At 35.8% G+C, this 24,428-nt stretch overlaps 1 protein-coding gene across 3 annotated transcripts in view; it reads left to right on the top strand.

The window, feature by feature from the left end:
- The first annotated feature begins 10,334 nt into the window (after positions 1-10,334).
- The window catches only part of TEX55 (testis expressed 55), a 28,309-nt gene continuing 14,215 nt past the window's right edge, over positions 10,335-24,428 (top strand). Inside the window, exons 1-4 of one of the 3 annotated variants that reach the window (XM_007106247.3) lie at positions 10,335-11,605; positions 12,162-12,308; positions 14,079-14,141; positions 19,703-19,922. In XM_007106247.3, coding sequence (XP_007106309.1) covers positions 10,454-11,605; positions 12,162-12,308; positions 14,079-14,141; positions 19,703-19,738 — 1,398 coding nt within the window. In that variant the 5' untranslated portion in view covers positions 10,335-10,453 and the 3' untranslated portion in view covers positions 19,739-19,922. Of the gene's footprint in view, positions 11,606-12,161; positions 12,309-14,078; positions 14,142-19,702; positions 19,923-24,428 lie in introns of those variants that run through there. The other 2 variants (XM_007106246.3, XM_007106245.3) reach the window with 2 other exon arrangements.

Genomic DNA, 24,428 nt, shown 5'->3' with positions numbered 1-24,428 from the left:
GGACACGGGTTCGTGCCCCAGTCCGGGAAGATCCCACATGCCGCGGAGCGGCTGGGCCCGTGAGCCATGGCCGCTGAGCCTGCGTGTCCGGAGCCTGTGCTCCGCAACGGGAGAGGCCACAACAGTGAGAGGCCCGCGTACAGCAAAAAAAAAAACAAAAAAACCTTATCAATGCCAAGTCACTCACCAGTACTAGAAAAGTAGTCCCACCAGAGCAAAAGTCCCACCAAGGACATGTCCTCTTCTTACCTGAGAGAGGTGAGGAAAAGGAGAAAGGAAGATTAGAATAAATAAATCTCATATCTTAAAATTTAAAAAGTAGTTACTTTTAGAAAGTCCTCTTTGGATACATGATTCCAGTACAAATATTAGGGGCCCATTCTATTAGACCACTGAATCACACACAAACCTTTAAAAAATAATGGATTACTTAAAGCTAACTCAATTTAGATTTGTATGGGATCATCTGCAGTTGTCCCAATGTAAATCAGGGTAGTAGGATGGATGCTACTTCTCTGTCAAAGCTGCCACCATCCAGGAGCTCTGACCTTCCTCTGTCCTGTATCGCTCCTTGTAGTAAGTCATCTACATGAATTTCAACAAGTTATCAGAACGGTAATACACTCATCCAATCTTCCTTAGTAAATTCTGGCTCCTCTGCATAATCAGAAAAGAGTTAAAGGTTACAAGCACTTTACAAGCAGATTAGGCAATCACAGGTACACTGAGTCTCTTCACTTGGAAGACAGCATTTACTGCTTTTCTTCAACAGGTCTAAATCTTTGTGATCTAGGATTAGATAGTGGTTTCTTAAATGTGACACCAAAAGCACAGGCTGCAAAAGAAAAAATACATTGGACTTCATTAAAATTTAAAACTTTTGTATTTCAAAGGATACCATCAAGAAAGTGAAAAGACAACACACAGCATGGGAGAAAATATTTGCAAATCATATATTTTATAAGGGATTTATATCTAGAATATATAAAGAATTCTTACAACTCAATAGTAAATGCAAGTAATTTTTAATTCTTTATTAAATTTAAAATGGGCAAAGTCTCTGAATAGACATTTCTCCAAAGAAGACATACAAATGGCCAATAAGCACATAAAAAGATGCTCAACATCATCAGCCATCAGGGAAATGCAAATCAAAACCACAAAGATATACCACTTTACAGCTATTAATATGGGTAAAATAATAAAGACATAATAACAAGAGCTGACAAGGATGTGGATCAATTGGAACCCACATACACTACTGGTAGGAATGTGCAGCCATTTTGGAAGACAGTCTGGTGGTTCCTCAAAATATTACAGAGAGAGTTATCATATGATCCAGCAATTCCACTCCTAGGTATATACCAAAGAGAAATTAAAATATATATCCACACAAAAACTTATACACAGATGTTCATAACAGCATTATTCATAATAGCCAAAAAGTAGAAATAACTTAAATTCCATCAACTGACAAATGGATTAACAAAATGTGGTATATCCAAATAATGGAAATTATTTGGCACTAAAAAGAAAATGACGTATTGATATAGGCTACATTGTTGCTAAACCTTGAAAACATTATGCTAAGTGAAAGAATCCAGATATAGATCATATGATTCCACTCCTGTGAAATGTCCAGAATAGGCAAATCCATAGACCCAGAAAATAGATTAGTTGTTGCCTGGGGTTGGGAGGAAGTGGGGGAGGAGCAGGGTGAGGAACGGGGAATGACTGCTAATGTGTATGGAATTTCTTTTTAGAGTGTTAAAAATATTCTAAAATTAGATTGTGGTGACAGTTGCAAAACTCTGTGAATATATAAAAACACTGAATTCCACATATTAAATGAGTGAATTTTATGGTATGTGAAATATATATTAACAAAACTATTTTTAGAAATACATAATTATGTTAAAAACTCAGCCTCATGCTTAAAGAACAATAAATTCCCAGACACCAACCAAAAAGAACAAAACAAGCAAAAACAAGAGAAAACTGTCTTCCCTAGTCCAAACCACAGATTCTTAACTGGTTTTAAGGATAGGCAAGAATGACAGCTTGAACTAGGTTTAGAGTTGCTTTCACTTTCGTTTTCTCACAAAGTAATACATAAATAGGGTAAAGAATATAAATGAAAAAGGATGCAAGAGGGTCGACTTGGCTCCCTACTGACCCCTTTGTATGTCATGGATGCACACCCAAAATTTAGTGGGCTTGGCAGTCCACACAGAGTTAGATATTACAAGTCAGAGGCGCACAAAACTGTACACTGTTTATTTTATTACAGCCTTAACACCCCGAAACAACTCACAATAGAATAAACAAAAGAGGTGTTTTTCTTAAAAGCCTGTTTAAGGAAATATTGAAAAAAAATATTAGAGTATAACTGAGTAACCAAGAAAGAAAGAGGACTCAGTATTGGAAATTTAAAAGGAAATATAAGTGTATAGAGAGGATTGAAATAATATTGTAAGAAAATACTTTATGCTCAATAAATCTTAAATTTGAGAGGAAATGAAATATTTTTCTAGTAAAGTCGAATTATCAAAATTTTTTCAAATAGAGGGAGAAAATCTAAGTAGACCAATAACCGTAGAAAAAATTGGAAATTCTATAAAAGATGTCTACACACCACAACCAAAACCCCTGCACCCTACAAGAACCAGACCATGAGATTTTATAGGTGAGTTTTAACAAAGCTTAAAGAACAGATAGTTCATATAAAAACTATTACAATGTACAGAAAAAGTAAGTTTCTTAAATTATTTTATAAAGCTCACATAATCCTGACACCAAAACTTAACAAATATAAAACAAGAAAAGGTAACAATTGACCAATCTTACTGATTAATAAAGTACAAACACCTTAAATAAAATATTAGCAACTTACTCCAGAAGTGCATTTTAAAGGAAAATATAGGATGACCAAGTAAGGTTTATTCCAGGAATGGATAACCGATTTAACATTTAAAAATCTCTTGATATAAACACATGAATAAATTAATGGAGAAAATCATATGATTATTTCAACAGATGCTACCAATTATTTGAAAAAATTCAAAAGCCAATTAAAATCTCTTGTAAAACAGAAATAGAAACATATATATATATATATATTCTTATAAATATCAGAAACCAAAATTAAGCTTTGCATTTAATGGGACATTCTCATTATATTCAGGAATAAAATGAAGAAATCTATAATCTTCATAATTATTAAACATTGGCATTCTTATTCAATATTAGAAAAGAAACAAATGAGGTAAAAATATTATAAAGGAAGAGGAAAAGTTATCTTTACCACTGTCTATTATGAAAAATCAAACTAATATGAAAATCTGTTCAATCTAATAAGAAAATAAAAAAGATGGCAGTATAAAAGAAACAGAAATTACCTTTCCTACATATTAGCCATTTAGAAAATATATTAGAAAAAAATCCAATTCACAGCAATAATAAAACTCATAAACTACATAAGAATAACTTTTTAAACAAATACAGTCAACATATAAGAAAAATAAAATCCAAACATTACCAAAGGACATAAAAGATGACCTTAAGAAATTTACATTAAAACACATAAACACTATTATTTACTTGCTGCATGTTAGGCACTGGCCTAAATTCTTTATCAATATTATGTCATTTACTCATCTCAACAACCCCACTGAGTAGTTGTGTTTATCTTCATTTTACAAGTGAAGATGCTACAGATCACAGAGGACACACCACTTACCTAAGGACACACAGTATTTAAATGGTGAAGACAACATTCAAATCCAGTTTTGTCTGGCTCAAGGCCTGAGCTCTTAGTCACTATGTAATACTAAAGAGACTGAAAATTAAAATGGATGGAGGAACAAATCAGGTAACTTAAATGATTAAGGGGCAGAAGGGAAAGTGTGGGGTAACTGAAGAATGTATGTCCTCCCTGAACTGGTAAACTACTACTCACCAGGCAATTGTTGACATGTGGAACTGTGAGCCCAGTATTGGCAGATTTTCCCATTCTGAAAAAGAAACTGGAAATCTGATGTGGATATGCAATGTTCCATTTTCAAAACTTTAAGGGGGGAGGGGTGGGGAGTGATGAAAATGGCAGAGTAGGTAGCTCTGGGGGCCTGTCCTTCCACTGAAACAATGAAAAAATTAGTAAAAACTGTCAGTCAACTTTCTCAGGACCCTAGAAAGGTTTTCTGCAACCTAATGAATGCTGAGTCAAGAAAGAGGCACTTACAAAGAGTAGGAAAATATTGCAGCATTTTTACTTGTCCTTGCTCCCAGCTTCTCAACTCAGCAACAGTTTTGAAGATAGCAGCCCAGGTTCACAGTGTGGACCATAGCCCCTGGTTCCAGAGGGAGCAGAACACACCTTGTTCTCAAAGAATTATGTCTGTCTTTTTTTTACTTGTCTGAGGGCTTTTACCTGAAGGACTGACACAAGATGCCTAATGGATAGAATATCAAGACAAAAGATCAGTATGAAAATACAGGACTTGAACAACACTATAAACCAACTAGACCTAACAGATATATAAAGAACATTCTGCCCCAAACAGCAGATACACATTTTTCTCATGGAACATTCTCCAAGATAGACCCTATGTTAGGCCACAGGTCTTAATAAATGTAAAAGATTGAAATCCCAAAAAGTATCTTCTTTGATACACACCATGGAATGAAGCTAGATATCAGAAGGAAGACTGGAAAATTCACAAATATTTGGAAATTAAACCACAGTTTTAAATAACCAATGGATGAAAAAAAGTATTACAAGGGAAATGTATACCTTGAGATTGATGAAAATACCTTGAAATGGATGGAAATAAAAGCACAACATACCAAAACTTATGGGATACAGGGAACGCAAAGCTCCAGAGGACATTTATAGCTGTAAATGCCTACCTTAAAAAAGATCTCAACTGATAACCTAACGTTATACCGTAAAGAACTATAAGGAAAAAAGGAAACTAAACCCAAGCTAGAAGATGAAAAGAAATTCTATTCTAAAGAATTGATCAGAGATAAATGAAATAGAGTATAGAAAAATAGAATCAACAAAACAAAAAGTTGGTTTGTTGGTTGGTTCCTTGAAAAGATCAACAAAATTGACAAACCTTCAGCTAGACTTACAAAAAATAGAGAAGTAGTAAATAACTTAAGTCATACATGAAAGTGGGGACATTTCTACCAACTTTATGGAAGTAAAAAGGATTGTAAGAGAATACTATGAACAACTGTGTAGCAAAAAAATTAGATAACCCAGATGAAATGGACAAATTCCTAGAATCACACATACTACCAAAACTGACTCAAAAAAAAAAACATAGAAAATCTCTATTTTTTTATGTGACCTATAACACATAAAGAGACTGAATCGACAAAAGTAAAAACAACTGAACAAACCCAGAAATAGATTACTTCACTGATGAATTCTACCAATCATTTACAGAAAAATTAACACCAATCCTTCTCACACTCTTCCAAAGAATAAGAGAAGGGAACACTCTCTAACTCAGTCTATACACCAGCATTACCCTGATACCAAAGCCAGACAAAGACAACACAAGAAGAAAAAAAAAAACAACTACAGACTAATATCTCTTATGAATATAGATGCAAAAACCCTCAAGAAAATATTAGTAACTAAATCCAGAAACATATTAAAAGCATCACACTCTACACCCTACTATATACAAAATGGATAAACAGCAATGAACTATAACACACGGAACTATATTCAATATCTTGTAATAACCTATAATGGAAAAGAATCTGAAAAAGAATAGATAGATATATGTATATGTATACCTGAACCACTTTGCTGTATACCTGAAACATTGTAAATCAGCTATACTTCAATTAAAAAATAAAAAAAGCATCACAGTCCATGACCAAGTAGGATTTATCCCAGGATTGTTAGGGTGGTTCACCATATAAAACTTAATCAATGCTATGCACTACATTAATAGAATAAGAGAAAAAAAACACATAATCATCTCAATTGCTGCATAAAAGGCAATTTTAAAAATCCAACACCCTTTCTTGATAAAAACACTCAAAAACAAGGATAATCTGATAAAGGTCTTTGATGAAAATCCCATATCATACTCAGTAATGAAAGCCTTCCCTTTATGATCAGGAATAAGACAAGGATGTTCATTTTCACCACTTCTACTCACCATTGTCCTGGAAATTCTAGTAAGAGTATTAGGCAAGAAAAATAAAATACATTCAAATTGGAAAAAAAGAATAAAACCATCCCTATTCACAGATGACATAATCTTATACATAGAAAATCCTTTAAAACTCACAAAAAACTATTAGAAATAATAAGAAAATTCAGCAAAGTTGCAAGATACAAGATCAACCCACAAAAATCAGCTGTATTTCTATACACTACCAATGAACAACCCAAAAAATGAAATTAAGTAAAAAATTTCATTTACAATATCATAAATATATTTTAAAAAATAAAACAGCTAGGAATAAATTAAACCAAGCAGAGGGTGAAAGACTTGTACACTGAAAACTACAAAAGATTGCTGAAAGAAATTAAAGAAGACATAAATAAATGGACAAACATCTCATGTTGATGTATTAGAAGACTTAGTATTCTTAAAACGGCAATACCAACCCAATGCAATCTACAAATTCAATGCATTCTCTTTCAAAATTCCAATAAGCTCTTTGTAGAAAAGGAAAAGCAAATCTAAAAATCCATATACAACTTCAAGGGGCCCTAGCAATTCAAAACAATATTGAAAAAGAACAAAGTTGGATAACTCACACTTCCTGATTTCAGAATTTACTATAAAACAATAGGAATCAAAACAGTGTGTTACTGGCATAAGGACAGATAGATAGACTAATGGAATAGAATTGAGAATCTAGAAATAAGCCCTCACATCTATGACTGTAATGGACTAAATAATTATGTCCTCCTCAAATTCACATGTCAAGACTCTAACCAATACACACGAAGCCAACAGTAAGAGGCAAGATGTGGTGCAACTTGAATTCTTTTATATATAACTGGTGAGAGTGCAAATTGGTACTACCATTTTGGAAATCTGTCTGGCAGTATTTACTAAAGCCAAACATGAGCCTATCCTATGATCCAGGAATCCCACACTGGTCTATCCCAAGAGAAATGAGCACTTGGGTCCACCAAAAGACATGTACAAGAAAGTTCTAAATAGTTCCAAGCTACAAACAGTCCAGTGTCAATCAACATCAGAGTTGATAGTTTGTGGTATAATCATACAATGGAATATACCAGAGCAATGAAAAATAACTATATACTGCTATGTGTAAGAATATGGTTTAATCTCAGACATAATGTAGACTAAAAGAGGCCAGAATAAGAATCATATTGTGTGATGTTCCAAAACCAGAAAAACTAAGCTATGGAAACAGAGATCAGGACAGTACTTAACTTTGGGAGGGGTAGTCACTAGGGAGGGACATGAGGAAACCTGCTGGAATGTTGGAAATATTCTATATTTTGATCTGGGCAATGTGTACATACATGTATATGTGTGTAAAAATTCATCAAGCTGCACACTTAACTTTGTGCACTTAACTCTATGTAAGAAAAAAAGAAATACACACATACTGAAAAGTACTAAAAGAAAATATAAGTGGGGAATATTTGTATAATCGTAAGTGATAACAAAGGTCTTCATAAACATGACTCCAAAGAAAAAAACTAGAAAGGGAAAAATAAACTTAACTTCATAAATCAAAAAATATAAAACTACATGGCAAACAAGCCAGAAAACTTTATTTGCAAAGTTTTATATAGTCTTTATATAGCAAAGAATTAAGTATTTTAATATGTAAGAAGCTCTTACAAATCAAAAAGGAAAAGACAAAGGCAAGACTAGGAAATTTACAAAAAAAGAAATCCAAAGTCATTAAACATATTTTTAAAATACAAATTAAAACAAAATACTACTTTTCACTTATCAGATAGGCAAAAATGAAAAATATATACAGAATTGGACTTGGTATAGGGAAATAGCATTCTCATATATTACTGGTGGAGCTAGAGATTGGCCCAACTTTTCTGGAAGGCATTTTTAAATATAGTACTTTCAGAACACCAAAATGAGCACACTTCCTTAACCAAGCAATTCCACAACAGAAAATTTATCTTAAGGAAAAAATATGACAAACTTGTAAAATGTTTGTACAATGATGGTCAATGCAGCACTGTTAAAAGCAACAAAATAAATTCATATAATAAATTATATATATATTTTTTAAATAGCTACTCTTTATGAAGCACATATGAGCTAATTATATTTGTTATCTCATTTAGTTTTCACAAGAATTCTGAGAACTATTATATTATTCCCGTTTTCATCTGCAGATGAGAAAATTGAAGCCCAGAAAAATAATGAGATTTGCTCAAACTCAACAATCTAATAAGTGGCAGATACAGAATTAAAACAAATTGGTCTAACTCTAAAAGCCAATGCTCTTTAATTTAGATTACATTTCTTGACATGGAAAAACATTTAAACCATAGCATTAAATGAAAATGTAGTTTATAGAACAGTTACATGGTTTGATTCCATTTTGTAAAATATACACATACCTATAGATATTAGATGTATAGATTTGCATGGGGAAAATTTTAGAAGGGTATACATGAAAATGTTAATAAAGGTTATCCCTGGGGTGTTTGGGGAATTTTTTAAAATTTATGTTTGTTTTCCTTACTTTTCTACAATAATTACATTTAATTTATAAATGGAAAAACAAATCTACAAAACCAATGCCCCTTTGAAGTTGCAAAGGATAGACCATCACCTATTTTACTTCAAACGTAGCATCCATTTGCTTCACACATTTTTAGATAAATAAATAAGGCAAATCTTTAATATATTTATATCCAACAAACTCGTCTTGAGCACCAAATATGTTCTTGGTACTGTTAGGTAAATGATTTTATCTCAGTGCATCTAAATTCTGTTCCTAAGTATGGCACCAAAGGTACGCACTCTCCCTCTCACTCCTTAATTACTACTATTTGCATTTGGATTTTAAGTCTTATCTCTAATTATTGAATGCAATTAAACCCATATTAAAAGAATATCTGGCATTACACTACCAATTCTTGGCCTGCCCCACCACCTCTGTACTACCCTGCTCCTGAGAATAGAGGGCGTGCTGGCCTGAAGTGGATTCTTAAGGTTTATTTCAAAAAGGGAGGGGCAAATCTCAAAACATGTACCCCACTGGCCACCACCATCAAGTGCAAATTCCCCACCTGTTAAATATTCCTTCTCCTATCTCTCCCCCACCTTCCTTACTCCTTTTCTTTCTGGAACTCTGGCTCCTAACCCTAACCCTCCCTTCTGCTATAAGACCATTGGATGGGGTGATTTTAGAACCCATTCTCACTGGATCTCCTCTCCTCTCTCCAGCCCTCCAACCATATATGACTAATTAAGCAAGAAAACACTTGGAGCTTGAGTTTCCACAGTCAGCACAGCTCTTCCCAGAGAAGATGGAAAACAGCTTCTCTCCTGTCCCGTGAGACAGAGAAGAGGATGCTCCTGCAGCAATGAACTGCCAAGGGGTGTGTCGGGATGAGAGTGAGAAGGAGAGCAAAAGCCTCCTCTCTACACTCTTACAGTGAAGAAAGAAAGATGCGTTTGACTTTGGTAATGTGAGTGTTAGAAGGACTAAAGCCTTCCTGGCTTCCTGGTACCACTGAAAACAGTACGGGCACTCTTTGGAAAGGCTGGCTTTTAAAAGTTTTTGTTTTGTTTTGTTTTTTTAATTAAAAGAAACACCACAGAATTTGGCCACATCACCCCAATTCCGATAAGAGTCTAAAGAAAAATAACATTTAGCAGGACCATTTACTAGCACATGCCCAGAAGTAATATCATACTCTGTGATACAACTGTGGTTATACAAAAGTCAGTAGCCGATGAAACGTGGCAACAGTAACCTCTGTTCAGGTCTGCCGCCCTCGTGTGGTTGGACGCGTGTTCATCGCTAACATTTTGTTGGTTCGAGTGATAACCTGCTGGATCCTATTTCACACACACAGCTGTGGACCTCCGTAAGAAAACCGGGAGGGGACCGCTCTAAGGCACCGATTCACAGAGCCCTGAGGACCGGTCACTGGGCGGTGGCGACGCCAGCCTGTGGGCATCACCACTTCTTGGGAGAGGGTGTCCGCCCCTGCACTCTCATCCACGCTGGGCGCCCGAAGGCATCCCCTTCCCAGGCAGAGGCGGGGCTCCCCCTGCTCACCTCCCGGCATCCACCGGCATCCGCCCGCGCGCCCGGAAGAGCTGGAGCTCCGAGGTCCAAACAAAGCCCGCGGGTATTGTTGTCTCGTGCGCTCCGAAGGTCGCCTAGACTACCCGGCCCGGCCCCACCCACAGCGTCTGGCAATCTAGACCAGTCTGGTACCAGGCAGAAAATGGAAGAGCCTCCAGAAGAGGCTCCGGCGGAATCATCGGAAAACCAAAGTACAGCCAAGTCCCCAAATGACAGCCACACAGACAGCCAGGAAGACAACAGGCAGAACCAGGATGAAGTGGAAGCAGATGACCAGACCGATCACAGAGCAGCTGCCCAGGCTGCCCAGATGGTGTCTGGCCTGGCTGAACCCAGCGTAGTTAATCAAGCTGACCACAAAGCATATGAATCCGTGGGAGAAAGAACATCTGATCAGGCTGACCTCAGAGCATCCAACCATGCTAATGTTGCCGATCGTAGAGCATCTGATCAGGTTAACCGAAGCATGTCAGAACAGAGGGACAGCAAGGCATCTAGCCAAGCTGGTGGTGTGGAGTCTGAACAGACTGACAGCCAGATGTCTGCTCTGCCTGAACAAGGTACTTCTGAACAGACTGAACGAAGGGCTTCTGAGCAGATTGATCACAGAATGTCCAGCCTAGCTGAGAGAAGAGCTTCTGAAGAGATTGACCGTAAACCATCTGTCCCATCTTTACAAAGAGCCTCTGAGCAGAGTGATCACAGAATGTCCCGCCCGGCTGAGCAAAGAACTTCTCAACAGATTGAAAGTAGATTGTCCGGCCTGGTTGAGCAAAAACCTTCTGAACAGATTGATCATAGATTGTCTGACCAAGTTGACCACAGAACATCTGTAAAGACGCACCGCGAAGTGTATGACCAAGCTGCTAAACCAGCTGAACACCAGGCTGCTGACCCTGACAAGGCTGGCAGTGAATCTGCCCAGGCTGACGACTTAGTGGAAGAAGAGGATGATTACACAGAAGACAACCTGTTTGACTATGGAGAATGTAGCCGGTCTGATGATAGATTATTCCACCAACTTGGCTACAGCAAGGAAGACAAAGAGGCTGACTTCAGAGTGCAACCCTGCAAATTTGAGCCTGGCCAGACAGATGGCAGCATATCCAAGGCTTCCCTTGAAACTAAAACGGAAAGTGTAGCTGATCTGCAAGCATTCATCCCATTTGATCACAGATTGGCCAGTACTTTCCAAACAAAAGACCGAGCCTACTCCCAAAGATTTCCCTCCATCTTATCCAAATTGGACTATATCATCAGTCAAGAAAAAACTCAACCTGTGGAAACCCAGCCTGTAGGTTAAAGGGGCATTTGATACCCACCTGGGAGGTTGGAGGTTAAGCCAGGGGCCTGGCAGAATGCAGGAATAGGGCACATGTTGTGGTATGTGTGACCCATAGGATTCAGGAAGGGCAGGAGAAGGGTGGGAAATAAAGAGATGGATTGCCTTCTCTGCTACACTAAGTAAGGCCATTCAGGAAGGATCAACGTACCAGGATTCAGGAGACCTGGGTTGCAAGTCTTGGTTCTGCTGCTAACACTGGGACACTAAGTCATTCCCCCTCTGGGCTTCTACCAAAGGAAAGGAATTTGGAGTCAGCTGGAAATCTCTGTGAAGGGAAAAGTATTTGAAGTAGATTGGAGATGTCTAAGGTACCTCCCAGGACTTAGGGTGCATTACATTGCCTGGAGAATCAGCCAGGTCTCTCATAATAATGTCTTTGCTCTTAATTCCTGGTGTTCAGATCCCATCAATACCAGATTCCACTGATAAAAGCAACAATAGCAACAAAACTTCCTGGGGATTTTCAATTCATTAAAGACTCTCTTGGGGGATATTTCCATTTTAGGTTGATATTTCAGAATACCAGGAAAGAAGGAGTTTTCAGGCATACAATCAACCTTATAAGAAGCGGTTCCCTCCTATAGTATATGAAGATCCTTATCAAGTTTCACTGCGATACATGGAGAAACACCACATTCTGCAAATATTCCAGGTAAACCACTCAACCTCTTTTTTAATTGTGAGTTTTAAAGTAATTATAATGTAAACGACAAACTTTGACCTGACTTATAAGAGGTACAAGAAAGGGCATCTGCTATAAAAGGGATATAATCTTAATGAGAAGTCAGTAAGTGCATTAAGACGTATTAACCAATAGTAGTAAATGATGAACACCAAATGAATGATTCTTACCATGATATGAAGCCCTTCAGAGGAATTAGAGATCTGATAGGTTGGTTGCTAGGGAAAAAATTTGGCCCAGGGTTAAAGTTTGAGCCAGACTAGGAAGGAAGGACAAAATAATGGCAATTGAAAAGGAGAGAAAAAGACTTTCCAGGCAGGAATATAATACTTTCAAAAGATGACCAACCTCTGACCATCTGAGAAACCACATTCTTTAGGAGAAAAATGACATAGTTAAAAGTTGCTTCTAATTCTTGAAATTACAAATTTTATTGACCTCAGGATATGGGGCTGGAAACTCTTTAAAGTATGACGTTCCTTGGCCAATACAGAATTATAAAATGTTATCACATTTATAAAGTTTTTGCTGTTTTGTGGGTTGTTTTTGTTTCTGTTCTCCTGACATGTGTATTTTTATGTTAATATTATTATGCAGCAAGGTATATATACATATATACATGAAGTAACTTTGTGGTTAGAAAGTTGTAAGTAAGAGTGGCCCACCCCAAATGAAAGCATTTAAACTGGAAGAATTTAAGTTTAAAGAAGTAAGAAATAGAGGAAAGTGCACAAATTTTAAAATCTGTTAGCCCAGGGTCCAAGCTAACTTTGTCCCTTCTCATGTTTGTGATTTGGAGGAAATTACCTAACTTCTGTGAATCTCAGTTTCCTCATATAAAATAGAGATAAGTGATATTTGCTTTATTAATACTGCTGTATGCCTTTTCTTTCTTTAAAATGTCATTTTGTGGGAGAATTCTAATGGCTGGATTTTCTGGCTTTAACCAAAGAAATACTAATTATTAAACTCAAGGATGAAAGCTGTAGAAAGTAGAATTCTAATCGTTCTGTAATTTTCTTTATCTGTCAGGAAAAAACAATGCTCATGCATTGAACATTGTTATCAGAAAAATTAGTTATAAATGTGTGTTCAGTAGAAACATATATGAAATAATTAATTAGCATGGATGCATTAAACAGACCAGAATATTTTATACCAGAAATTTGCCCTATTGTTATTCCCTGCAAGTGAGAATTCTGCTTGCTTTATTATAATTTTTTGAGTTATTCAACAACAGCAAAACATATGGAAGGGGGTCTCTGAAGATTTTTATATTCTTTCTCATTTATTATTACAAACGCTGAACATCATTTTCACCTTTTAGAATCAAATGCCTTAGAAGGAAGTTTCTATGTAAAAAATCATACAGTGTTTTAAAATTTTTATTCAAAACTTTTTCTTTGACTATTCTTCAAAGCAAATAATTTATTGATTTCTCAGTCTAGCAAAATCACAATTCTCAAAATCTTTCTCCAAAACTCTTTGATCTTAGAAACTAGAAAAATATACATTGCTATTTATTCCTAAATTTTTAATCCCTCCAAGTTTTACCTTAATTTGACCAAATTTATCAGCAGTAAGAAAGTAATTTGTCACTATGTAGAGATATACGAATTTCTTTAAAATGCTATGGTACATGTTAGGTTAATGTAAAAGATTGCTTCAGGTATAACCTGACCATATAGCTTTAGCTCAGAACCATAATGTGATGCCTTTCTCTCTCTCTCTCTCTCTCAGCAGATCACTGAAAACCTAGTCTATGAAAAGCCAGAGGACCCCCTGAGTTTTATGCTGTGCCAGGTATGGAATAGGAAAAAAAGAACAAGCTTGTTATTCTGTTCATTATAAAATATAGCACCCATACAAGTGTACAAAACATATACAACTCAGTGAATTATCATGAAGTGAGCACACCTGTAACTACCGTTCAAGTTAAAAAAAAATTAAAACATTGCCAGCATCCGAGACGCCCCCTTTCTTTTCTTCATGGTTATCACTCCCCACAAAGAGACGATTATTCTGAATTTTACAATAATGATATTTTCACTTTTCTTTATAATTCTACCATGAAACATGAATCATGAAACACTTTGGTTTAGACTTGTCAGCTTTTTTTAAAATTTATTTTTAAATTTCATTTTATTTTTTTTTTTGGTGGTTAAGAGCACGACTTCTAGAGCCAAAAGCTTAACTTTTGAGACTTTAAAAATGTTTTTTCATTTTTTATACGATTTTAAAAGGCTACTTTCCATCTACACTTATTACAGAATATTGGCTCTGCTCCCCATGTTGTATAATACATCCCTGAGCCTGACACCCAGTAGTTTGCCCCCCACCACTGGTAACCACTAGCTTGTTCTCTGTATCTATGTAGGCTTGTCAACCTTTTAAACTTTATATAAAGGGAACCATGTAGTAGGGACTCATTGGTTCATTCTTCTTCTCAAAACTGTGTCTGTGAGATTAATCCGTGCTGTTGTGTGTGGCTGTAGTTCATTCGTTTTCATTGCTGTATAGTACTCATTGTATGAAATGCCACAATTTATCCTTTCTGTGATAGATGTGGACCTTCAGGTTATTTCCAGCTTGGAGCTATTACAAAAAATTTTCCTAGGAACTTTCATGTGCGTGTCTCTTGGTGCACATATACACACATTCCTCTTGGGTGTATACCCACAAGAGAGAATGCTGGATTGTCAGGTATGTGTTTGATCAGCTCTAGTAGAGTATTTCAAACAATTTTCCAAAGCAGTTGTACCAATTTACACTCCCAATAGCAGTGTATTTTAGAGTTCCAGTTGTCTTACATCCTATCACTTACACCCAACACTTAGTATTGTCAGTATTTTCAGCATTAGCCTTTTTAATGGATGAACAGTAATAAATCATTGCAGGTTCAACTTGTTTTTCCTGAGTACTGAAGCAGTTGCATACCTTTTCATTTGTTTATTGGCCATTTGGAAATACTTCTTTTCTATTGTATTGTTTGTCTTTTTTTAATCATTTGTAACAGTTTTCTATGTATTCTGGTTATGAACTCTTTGTTGCAGGTATCTTCTCCCACTCTCTGCCTTCTCCTTTATCTCTTAAAGCTATCTTTTGATGAACAGGAATTCTGAATTTTTACGTAGTCAAAGTTAATAATCTTCTTATTACTTCTGGTGTACTATTTTAGAAGTCTCTCCTTAGTCCAAGCTCCTCATCATAGTCCCTGTATTATCTTGTAGAAGTTTGTTTATGGGTTTTTTTGGGGGGAGGGAGCATTTGGTTTTATTTTGTTTTAAAATTTTGTTTGTTTTTGGCCTTTTACATTTATATCCAATCAATCTGGAATTGATTTTGTATAGAATGTGAGGTGGGGTCAAGTTTTATTTTCTTCCAAGCAGACATCCAATTGACCAAGCACCTTATGTGAAAAGACAGTACTTTCTGCACTGCTTTTTATTTGATTCCTATAGTATATTTGTTGATCCTTGCTCCACTACAAGAATCTCTTAATTAGAATGCCTCATGATAAGTCTTAATATCTATCAGAGCAAGTCCTCACATCTTATTCTTCTTTTAAAATATCTTGGATGTTTTTAGGTCTGTGAATTTCCATTTCAGCATTTAGAATTATTTGTCAGGTTACACACACACACACACACACACACTGGCAAACACTGATGGGATTTTGGGGGGGATTGCATTGGCTCTGTTGATCAATTTGGGGAGAAGTACCAGCTTGAAACAATAAGCTTTATCCTCTCCATTTATCTAGGTCTTTAATTTCTTCCAGTATAGTTATTATTTGCATAAAGGTTTTACATATCTTTTTTTTAATTAATTTATTTGATTTTTGGCTGTGTTGGGTTTTCGTTGTTGCACGCACGTGGGCTTTTTCTAGTTATGGTGAGCGGGGGCTACTCTTTGTTGCAGTGCGCAGGCTTCTCATTGCGGTGGCTTCTCTTGTTGCGGAGCACGGGCTCTAGGCGCATGGGCTTCAGTAGTTGTGGCACGCAGGCTCAGTAGTTGTGTCACACAGGCTTAGTTGCTCTGCGGCATATGGGATCTTCCTGGACCAGGGCTCGAACCCATGTGGCCTACATTGGCAGGCGGATTCTTAACCACTGCACCACCAGGGAAGTCCAAGGTTTTACATATCTTTTGATAGACATATCCATAGGTATTTTATCATTTTTGATGCTATTATAAGTAGAAACTTTTAAATTTTCAGGTTCTAATTTCTGACATAGAGAAATATAGCTCATTTTTGTTGATCTCATATGCAGCAACCTTATTAAACTCAACTTATTAATTATAATCATGCATTTGTAGATACTTTGGGTATTCCTACATATACAATCATATCATTTACAAATAGTGACAGTTTTATTTGACCTTTCCAATCCTTATCCTTTTCTTTCTTTTTGTCTTATTGCATGTATTATTTATCTTCTCTTTGCCCCTTCAGGTCTACCTTCCTCTCTTCTTTACCCTGCAGAGAAACTAATCTATATGGACTAGATCAATAGGCTCTTATTCCATCTGACTTCCGGTTGGGTTAAGCCAGTAGGAAACCATGGAGAAAGACTGGAAGGAGGAAAGAGGGTGAAGTCAGATTTATTCCCCTGTCCTTTTCCCCACAGTCTGTCTGTCTTGAGTTGTGTGGAAACCACTGCTTCTCTTAAGGTATCTTACTTTACATAACTCTTTGCTTCTGAATTATAGTAATGTTCCCTCCTCTTGACCTTCAGTCCTAAAGTTAGTTCAGTTTTTACTAGCTTTGGATTATTGCATTATATCCTGTGACTACCTTATGCCTAATTCTTTTTAAAAAGTCCCTTTTTGAATAAACTGTCTTTGAATTTCTCTATTTTGAAAGTGCTGTTCCTGTTGGAACACTGATATAGAACAGTGGTTATGGATCTCCAGTAGAATTAATGTTGAATAGAAATAGCTACAGTGGTTCACATTGCTGGCTCTCAATCCTAAAAAAAAAAAAAAAAGGAAAAAAGTTCCCTATTTAACCATTAACTATGGTGTTTATTGTGTTTTATAAATACTACTAATCATATTAGGGCAGTTCCCTTATAGTCTGTTTTCTGAGAGTTTTTATCATGAATTATTAAATTTTATCAAATTATTTTTCTATATCTATTGAGATGATTGTATGATTTTCTCCCTTCTGCTGTTAATGTGGTGAAATATATTTATTTGCAATTTTAAAACTTTTCAAGCACACATACAGAAAATTACAGAGATCAAAACTGTACAACTTGACTATCACTAACTAAATAGAGCTATGAAACCACCAAAAGATTGAAAGTTACCAGCTCCTCAGAATCCCACATGGTACCTGTTTCCAATCACTACCCTTTCTCTTCCAGAAAATAACCACTATTCTGACTTTCAGTTTGACATTTTTTAGATTTTGTATAAATGGATCACTGTACTATTCGGGGGCTGGCTTATTTTGAGCAACAGTATGTTTGTGAGATTCTTTCATCTTGTGCATATTATTCATTCATTTTCATTTCTGTATTCTCTATTATGAGTTAGACATTTGGTTGTTTCCAGTTTTTTGGTTGTTATGAATAAGGCTGCAGTGAATATTCACGTACTTGTCTCTTGGTGCACAAGTGCATGCATTTCTATTGGGTTCAGACCTAGAAATGTAATTGCTAAGTCACAGGTTATTGACATAAGTTCAGCTTTAAAAGATTGCTGCCCCAAAGTTTTCCAAAGTACTCAGACCAGTTTACACTCCTACTTAAAGTGGTATTGTAGTTTTCTTCATGTTTCTTGTGTTGTGGTGCTCTGAACTTCTAATAACTGTGGGCTTACAGTATTCAGCATATTTGGAAATTTGTTAGCCACTATTTCTTCAAACATTTTTTTATCCCAGCCCTCTCCTCTGGGAGCTCCAATTACACATATATTGGGGCAGCTGAAGTTGTCTCACAACTCCCTGATGCTCTGTTAATGTTTTTTAATTCTTTTTTTCCCCTCTATATCATTTTGGATCTTTTTTGTTGCTATATCTTCAAGTTTACTGATCTTTTCTTCTGCAGTGTCTACAGTACCATTAATAATAAACTGCCAGTGTATTTTTCATTGCATACATTATAATTTTGGTAGTTTTTATCTCCAGTTTATTTGTGTCTTTTCTAGAGTGTCAGTATCTTTACTTAACTTTTTTGAACTTAAGAGAATATAGTTATAATAACTTTTTGCTGCTTGTTTTTATGCCTGGTAATTTTTTAATTGTGATATAATTGACATATAACATTGTAATAGTTAGGTGTATGCCTGGTAATTTTTGATTGGTGCAAGATATTATGAATTTTACCTTAGTAGGTGCTGGATTTTTTTGTATTCATGTATATTCTTGGGTTTTATTTCAGGACTCAGCTAGTTTACTTGGAAACAATCTGATCTTTTCCAATTTTGCTTTAAGATTTTTTTAGAGTGAAACAGAGCAGTGTTCATCTAGGGCTAAGTATTCCCCACTACTGAGGCAAAACCCTTTTGAGTACTCTACCCAGTGCCCCATGAATCACAAGGTTTTCCAGTTTGACTGGTGATAATAGGCAGTATTCCTGGCTTGGTTCTTTCCATGGCCTCAGGTAGTTTCCTCACACACATACTGATCTATACACAGGGGATTACCTGAAGGGGACCTTCTGCAGATTTCCAGAGTTCTTTCTGTGCAGTTCTCTCCTCTCTGGCACTCTGTCCTGTGAACTATACCTGCCTTGCTTCCCCCAGGATCTCAGCTCCATCTCCTCAACTCAGGGGTCTGCAGGGTTCCTCTCAGGTTCACTTTCCCTACTCTGAGGCTAGGAAATTTTCTGAAAACAGTAGGGTAGAGCAATCATAAGGCTCACTTCATTTCTTTCCTGACTTTCACAGAGCACTGTCCTTTGTTGCCTGATATCTTGAAAACCATTGTTTCTTATATGTTGTCCATTTTTAGTTGTTTCAAACAAGAGGGAAATCTGGTTTTAGAGGAAATAGAAGTTCCAGACCCTTGTGTTTTAATGTTTTTCATCTGTTTTGAAATTTTTTCAGCTAACATTTTTTCAAATATTGCTTCTATCCCTTTTTTTCCTCTCTCTTCTCCTTCAAGTGATGGAATATTTGCTGGAGATTCCTTGTATGTTATTTAATTCTCAAAATTTTCTTCAACTATCGAACATTTCAAACATACACAAAAATAGAGAATAGTATATTTACTCTCCATGTGCTCATTATTCCTATTTAATAACTATTACCACAAGCCTATCTTATTTGATATATACCTTACCCCCTTTCCTCCCCCCCAGATTATCTTGAAGTAAATCCTATTCATAATATAATGTCATTTGTAAATATTTCAGTACATATCTATAAAATACAAGGACTTTAAAATCTAATCACGGGACCTCCCTGGTGGCGAAATGGTTAAGAATCCACCTGCCAATGCAGGGGACACGGTTTTGAGCCCTGGTCCGGGAAGATCCCACCTGCCATGGAGCAGCTAAGCCCGTGCGCCACAACTGCTGAAGCCCGCGCACCTAGAGTCCATGCTCCACAGCAAGAGAGGCCACTGCAATGAGAAGTCCGCGCACCGCAGCGAGGAGTGGCCCCCGCTCGCCGCAACTAGAGAAAGCCTGCATGCAGCAACCAAGACGCAACACAGCCAAAAATAAATTAATTAATTAATTTAAAAAAATCTAATCACAATACTATTATCACCTAAAATATTTTCAGTGATCCCTTAATATCAAATAACAAGTTACTGTTTGTATTTCACCAATTGTCTACTTTTTGTTGTTCTAACTCCATCAGAACAAGGTCCATAAATTTTGACTGACTGATAAATGTCCTGGATCTAATATATATATATATTAGATCCAGGACATTATCAAGGTTATATAAAGATTCACCCTTCATTTCTATATATTTTTTTTACAGTATTTTTTATTGAAGTAACCAGATCATTTGTACTGAAGAGTTTCCTAGTCTGGATTTTGCTGATTATTTTCTAATGATGTCATTTATCATGTTCTTTGGAACCCTATATTTTCTGTAAATTGCTGATTATAGTTATATCTAATGTTTTCTTTAAATTCAGGTTCAATTTTTTTTGTCTTATAAAGACTACACCATAATATTCTTGTCTATCTCCATAAGTCGGTGCATAATGATCCAGCCATTGATGATCTTTTTGCTCTAAGAAGTTATTGATGATCATTGCTTGACCCATTAATTCAGTAAAGATTGAAACATGGTGATGTTCTAATTTTATCATTCTTTTTTCATTTATTGGTCATAATACATCTCGTCAACTATTTGGTTGCCCTAAGACATAGATTACATAGGAAAACAGAGAAAATACTTAACTCTTTCTCTTCATTTACCAGTTTTCAGAATAAAAATCTTTCATAGAATTGGCTAAAGGTAACCCATGTTTTTAGTATTATTATCAACTCATAGATTTAAATGTGTTTTGTGTATTTCAATCCCTTGCAGTTATTATTCTTGATGATGCTCAAATGTTACTATTTGAAGCCAATGGGAACATTCTGAGGATGACTCCTAGCACTTTTAACACTCCTCGTTATCTTGGATCACTTCATTGCTTTGTGCTATAACAAAATGTTCTAGAAAGAAACTTATACTTTTCCTGCCCCAAATCTGAAAGCAGCCATTTCTTCTCATCAAATCTTGATCTGTCAGCCTTTCTTATTTTAGTCATTCCACTAATATGTTATTGTAGTTTTAATGTGCCTTTCCCTAGTAGAAATATTGAACAGCTTTTCATGTACTTTTTGGGCATTTATATATCTCCTCTTGTGAATTGTACGTGCAAATCTTCAATCCATTTTTAAATTAGGTTGTTGTTTTATTATTGAACTATAACAGTTTTTATATATTCTGGATATGCCAGTCTGTTATCAGATAAGTGTATGGCAAATATTTTCTCTCAGTGTAGCTTTCCTTTGATTTTTCTTTACAACGTCTTTCAAAGAGCAAACATTTTTAGTTTTCATAAAATATGATTCATCAGTCTTTCCTTTTAGAATTTTTACTTTTTGAGTGCTATCTAAGAAATCTTTACCTAATCCAAATTTCAAAGATACTCTCCTATGTTTTCTTCTAGGAGATTTATCATCGTCACTTTAAAGCTTAGGTCTATGATCCATGTGTAGTTATTTTTTGTGTATGGTATTGTATTAGTTTTCTTTTGATGCTGTAACAAATTATTACAAACTTAGTGGCTTCAGTCAACACAAATTTCTAATAGTTCTGTAGATCAGAGGTCTGATACAGGTCTACCTATACTAAAATCAAGGTGTTGGCAGGCCAGGCTGTGTTCCTTTCTGGAGGCTCTAAGAGGAGAATCCATTTCCTACTCATTTGGGTTATTGGCAGAATTCACTTCCTGTGTTTGTAGGACCAAGATCCCATTACCTATTGGCTATAAGCTGAGGACCTTTCCCAATTTCTAGTGGCCACTGCATTCTTTGACTTATAGTCCCCCTTCTGTATCTTCAAAGCCAAGGACAGCAGGTAGAATCCTTCTCATGTGAGTTGTGTTCTCTTAATCAATCTAACTAGGGATTAATCACTTTTGTTGATCTTTTCAAAGAACCAGCTTTTGGCTTTGTTGATTATTATCTTTTTATTTCCATTACTTTTTGTGCTTATCTTTGTCATGTCCTTTCCTCTTCCTAATTCTGGTTTACTTTGCTCTTTTTTTCTAGCTTCTAAAGGTCAGACCTTAGATTGTTGATTTTACACCTTTCTTCTTTTCTCAAATAGACATTTAAAAATGTTTCCCTCTAGGCACTGCTTTAGTTGCATCTCACAAATTTTGATATGTCATGTTTTTATTATCATTCAATTCAAAATATTTTCTAATTTGTCTTGTGATTTCTTCTTTGACCAGTTATTTACTTAGAATTGTGTTGTTTAATTTCCACATATTTGAGGGATTTCTAGGTATGTCATTTTTACTGATTTCCAGTTTAGTTTTATTGTGCTCTGTACAATTTCAATATTTTTCAATTTACTGAAACTTATTTTTTGGCCCAGTATATGGTCAATCTTGGTTAATGTACCATATTCACTTGAAAAGAATATGTATTTTGTTGTTGTTGATGTAGTGTTCTATAAATATCAAGTAGATCAAGGAGATTGATAATGTTATTCAGATTTCCATGTATTTCCTGATTGTTTTGTTTAGTTTGTTTTTTATTTATAAAATTACTGACTTTTCAGTCAAGCAAGATAAATAAGCTCTAGAGATCTACAGCACTCATTGTACCTATAGTCAACAATAATGTGTTGTACACTTAAAATTTTGTTAAGAGGATAAATCTCATGTTAAATGTTCTTAACAATGTTAAATTGACTTTTCCCCTCAGCTCTTGAAAAATGTGGTTTCACTACTTTCTGGCCTTCATAATTTCTGATGAGAAGTCCACAGTCATCCAAATTGTCATTCCCCTCTATGTAATATGTCATTTTCCTCTGGCTGCCTTCATGATCTTCTCTTTTTCTTTAGTTTCCAGGAGTTTTTATCATCATGCTGATTGGAACTTACTTATTTGGGGGTTAGCTGAGCTTTTTGAATCTATAAGCTTATGTCTTTCACCAAATTTTGTAAGTCATCTGCCAGAATTTCTTCAGATATTTTTCCTGCCCCATTCTCTTTCTCTCCTTCTCTTTTTGAGACTCAAATTAACCTTATGTTGGATTTTTTAATATTATTCCACAGACCCCTAAAGTTATCTTCATTTTTTTCAGGTTTTCTCTCCTTTCATCAAAAAACTCCTTAACTCTGTTTTCAAGGTCACTGACTCCTTCCTCTGGCATATATATTCTGCTACTATAGGCACATCCAGTGAATTTTTTATTTTTTAGTTCTAAAATTTCTATTTGATTCTTTTCTATATTTTCTATTTATCTTCTGGGATTTCCTATGTTTTCTTTCATTTCCAGTGTATTTTCCTTTACTTCAATGAGCATAGTTACAATAGCTGGTTTAAAATGCTTATCACATAATCTCAGCATTGAATAATCTTGGACTTGACATCTGTTGATTCTCCTTTCCATTTATCATTAACATTTTTTAACATCTTTATTGGTGTATAATTACTTTACAATGGTGTGTTAGTTTCTGCTTTATAACAAAGTGAATCAGCTATACATATACATATATCCCCATATCTCCTCCCTCTTGCGTCTCCCTCCCACCGTCCCTATCCCACCACTCTAGGTGGTCACAAAGCACCGAGCTGATCTCCCTGTGCTATGCAGCTGCTTCCCACTAGCTATATATTTTACTTTTGGTAGTGTATATATGTCCATGCCACTCTCTCACTTCATCCCAGCTTACCCTTCCCCCTCCCCATGTCCTCAAGTCCATTCTCTACATCTGCATCTTTATTCCTGTCCTGTCCCTAGGTTCTTCAGAACCTTTTTCTTTTTTTTTTTAGATTCTGTATATATCTTTTAGCATATGGTATTTGTTTTTCTCTTTCTGACTTACTTCACTCTGTATGACAGACTGTAAGTCCATCCACCTCACGACAAATAACTCAATTTCGTTTTTTTAATGGCTGAGTAATATTCCATTGTATATATGTGCCGCATCTTCTTTATCCATTCATCTGTTCATGGACACTTAGGTTACTTCCACGTCCTGGCTGTTGTAAATAGAGTTGCAACGAACATTGTGATACGTGACTCTTTTTGAATTATGGTTTTCTCAGGGTATATGCCCAGTAGTGGGATGGCTGGGTCGCGTGGTAGTTCTCTTTTTAGTTTTTTAAGGAACCTCCATACTGTTCTCCATAGTGGCTGTATCAATTTACATTCCCACCAACAGTGCAAGAGTGTTCCCTTTTCTCCACACCCTCTCCAGCATTTACTGTTTGTGGATATTTTGATGATGGCCATTCTGACTGATGTGAGGTGATACTTCATTGTAGTTTGATTTGCATTTCTCTAATGATTAGTGATGTCAAGCATCCTTTCATTTGTTTGTTGGCAATCTGTATATCTTCTTTGGAGAAATGTCTATTTAGGTCTTCTGCCCATTTTTGGAATGGGTTG

Source organism: Physeter macrocephalus, chromosome 1 (genome assembly GCF_002837175.3).
Source record: "Physeter macrocephalus isolate SW-GA chromosome 1, ASM283717v5, whole genome shotgun sequence".
NCBI lineage: Eukaryota > Metazoa > Chordata > Mammalia > Artiodactyla > Physeteridae > Physeter > Physeter macrocephalus.
Note: the sequence above shows the minus strand (reverse complement) of the source record. Positions and strands in the feature narration are given on the sequence as shown.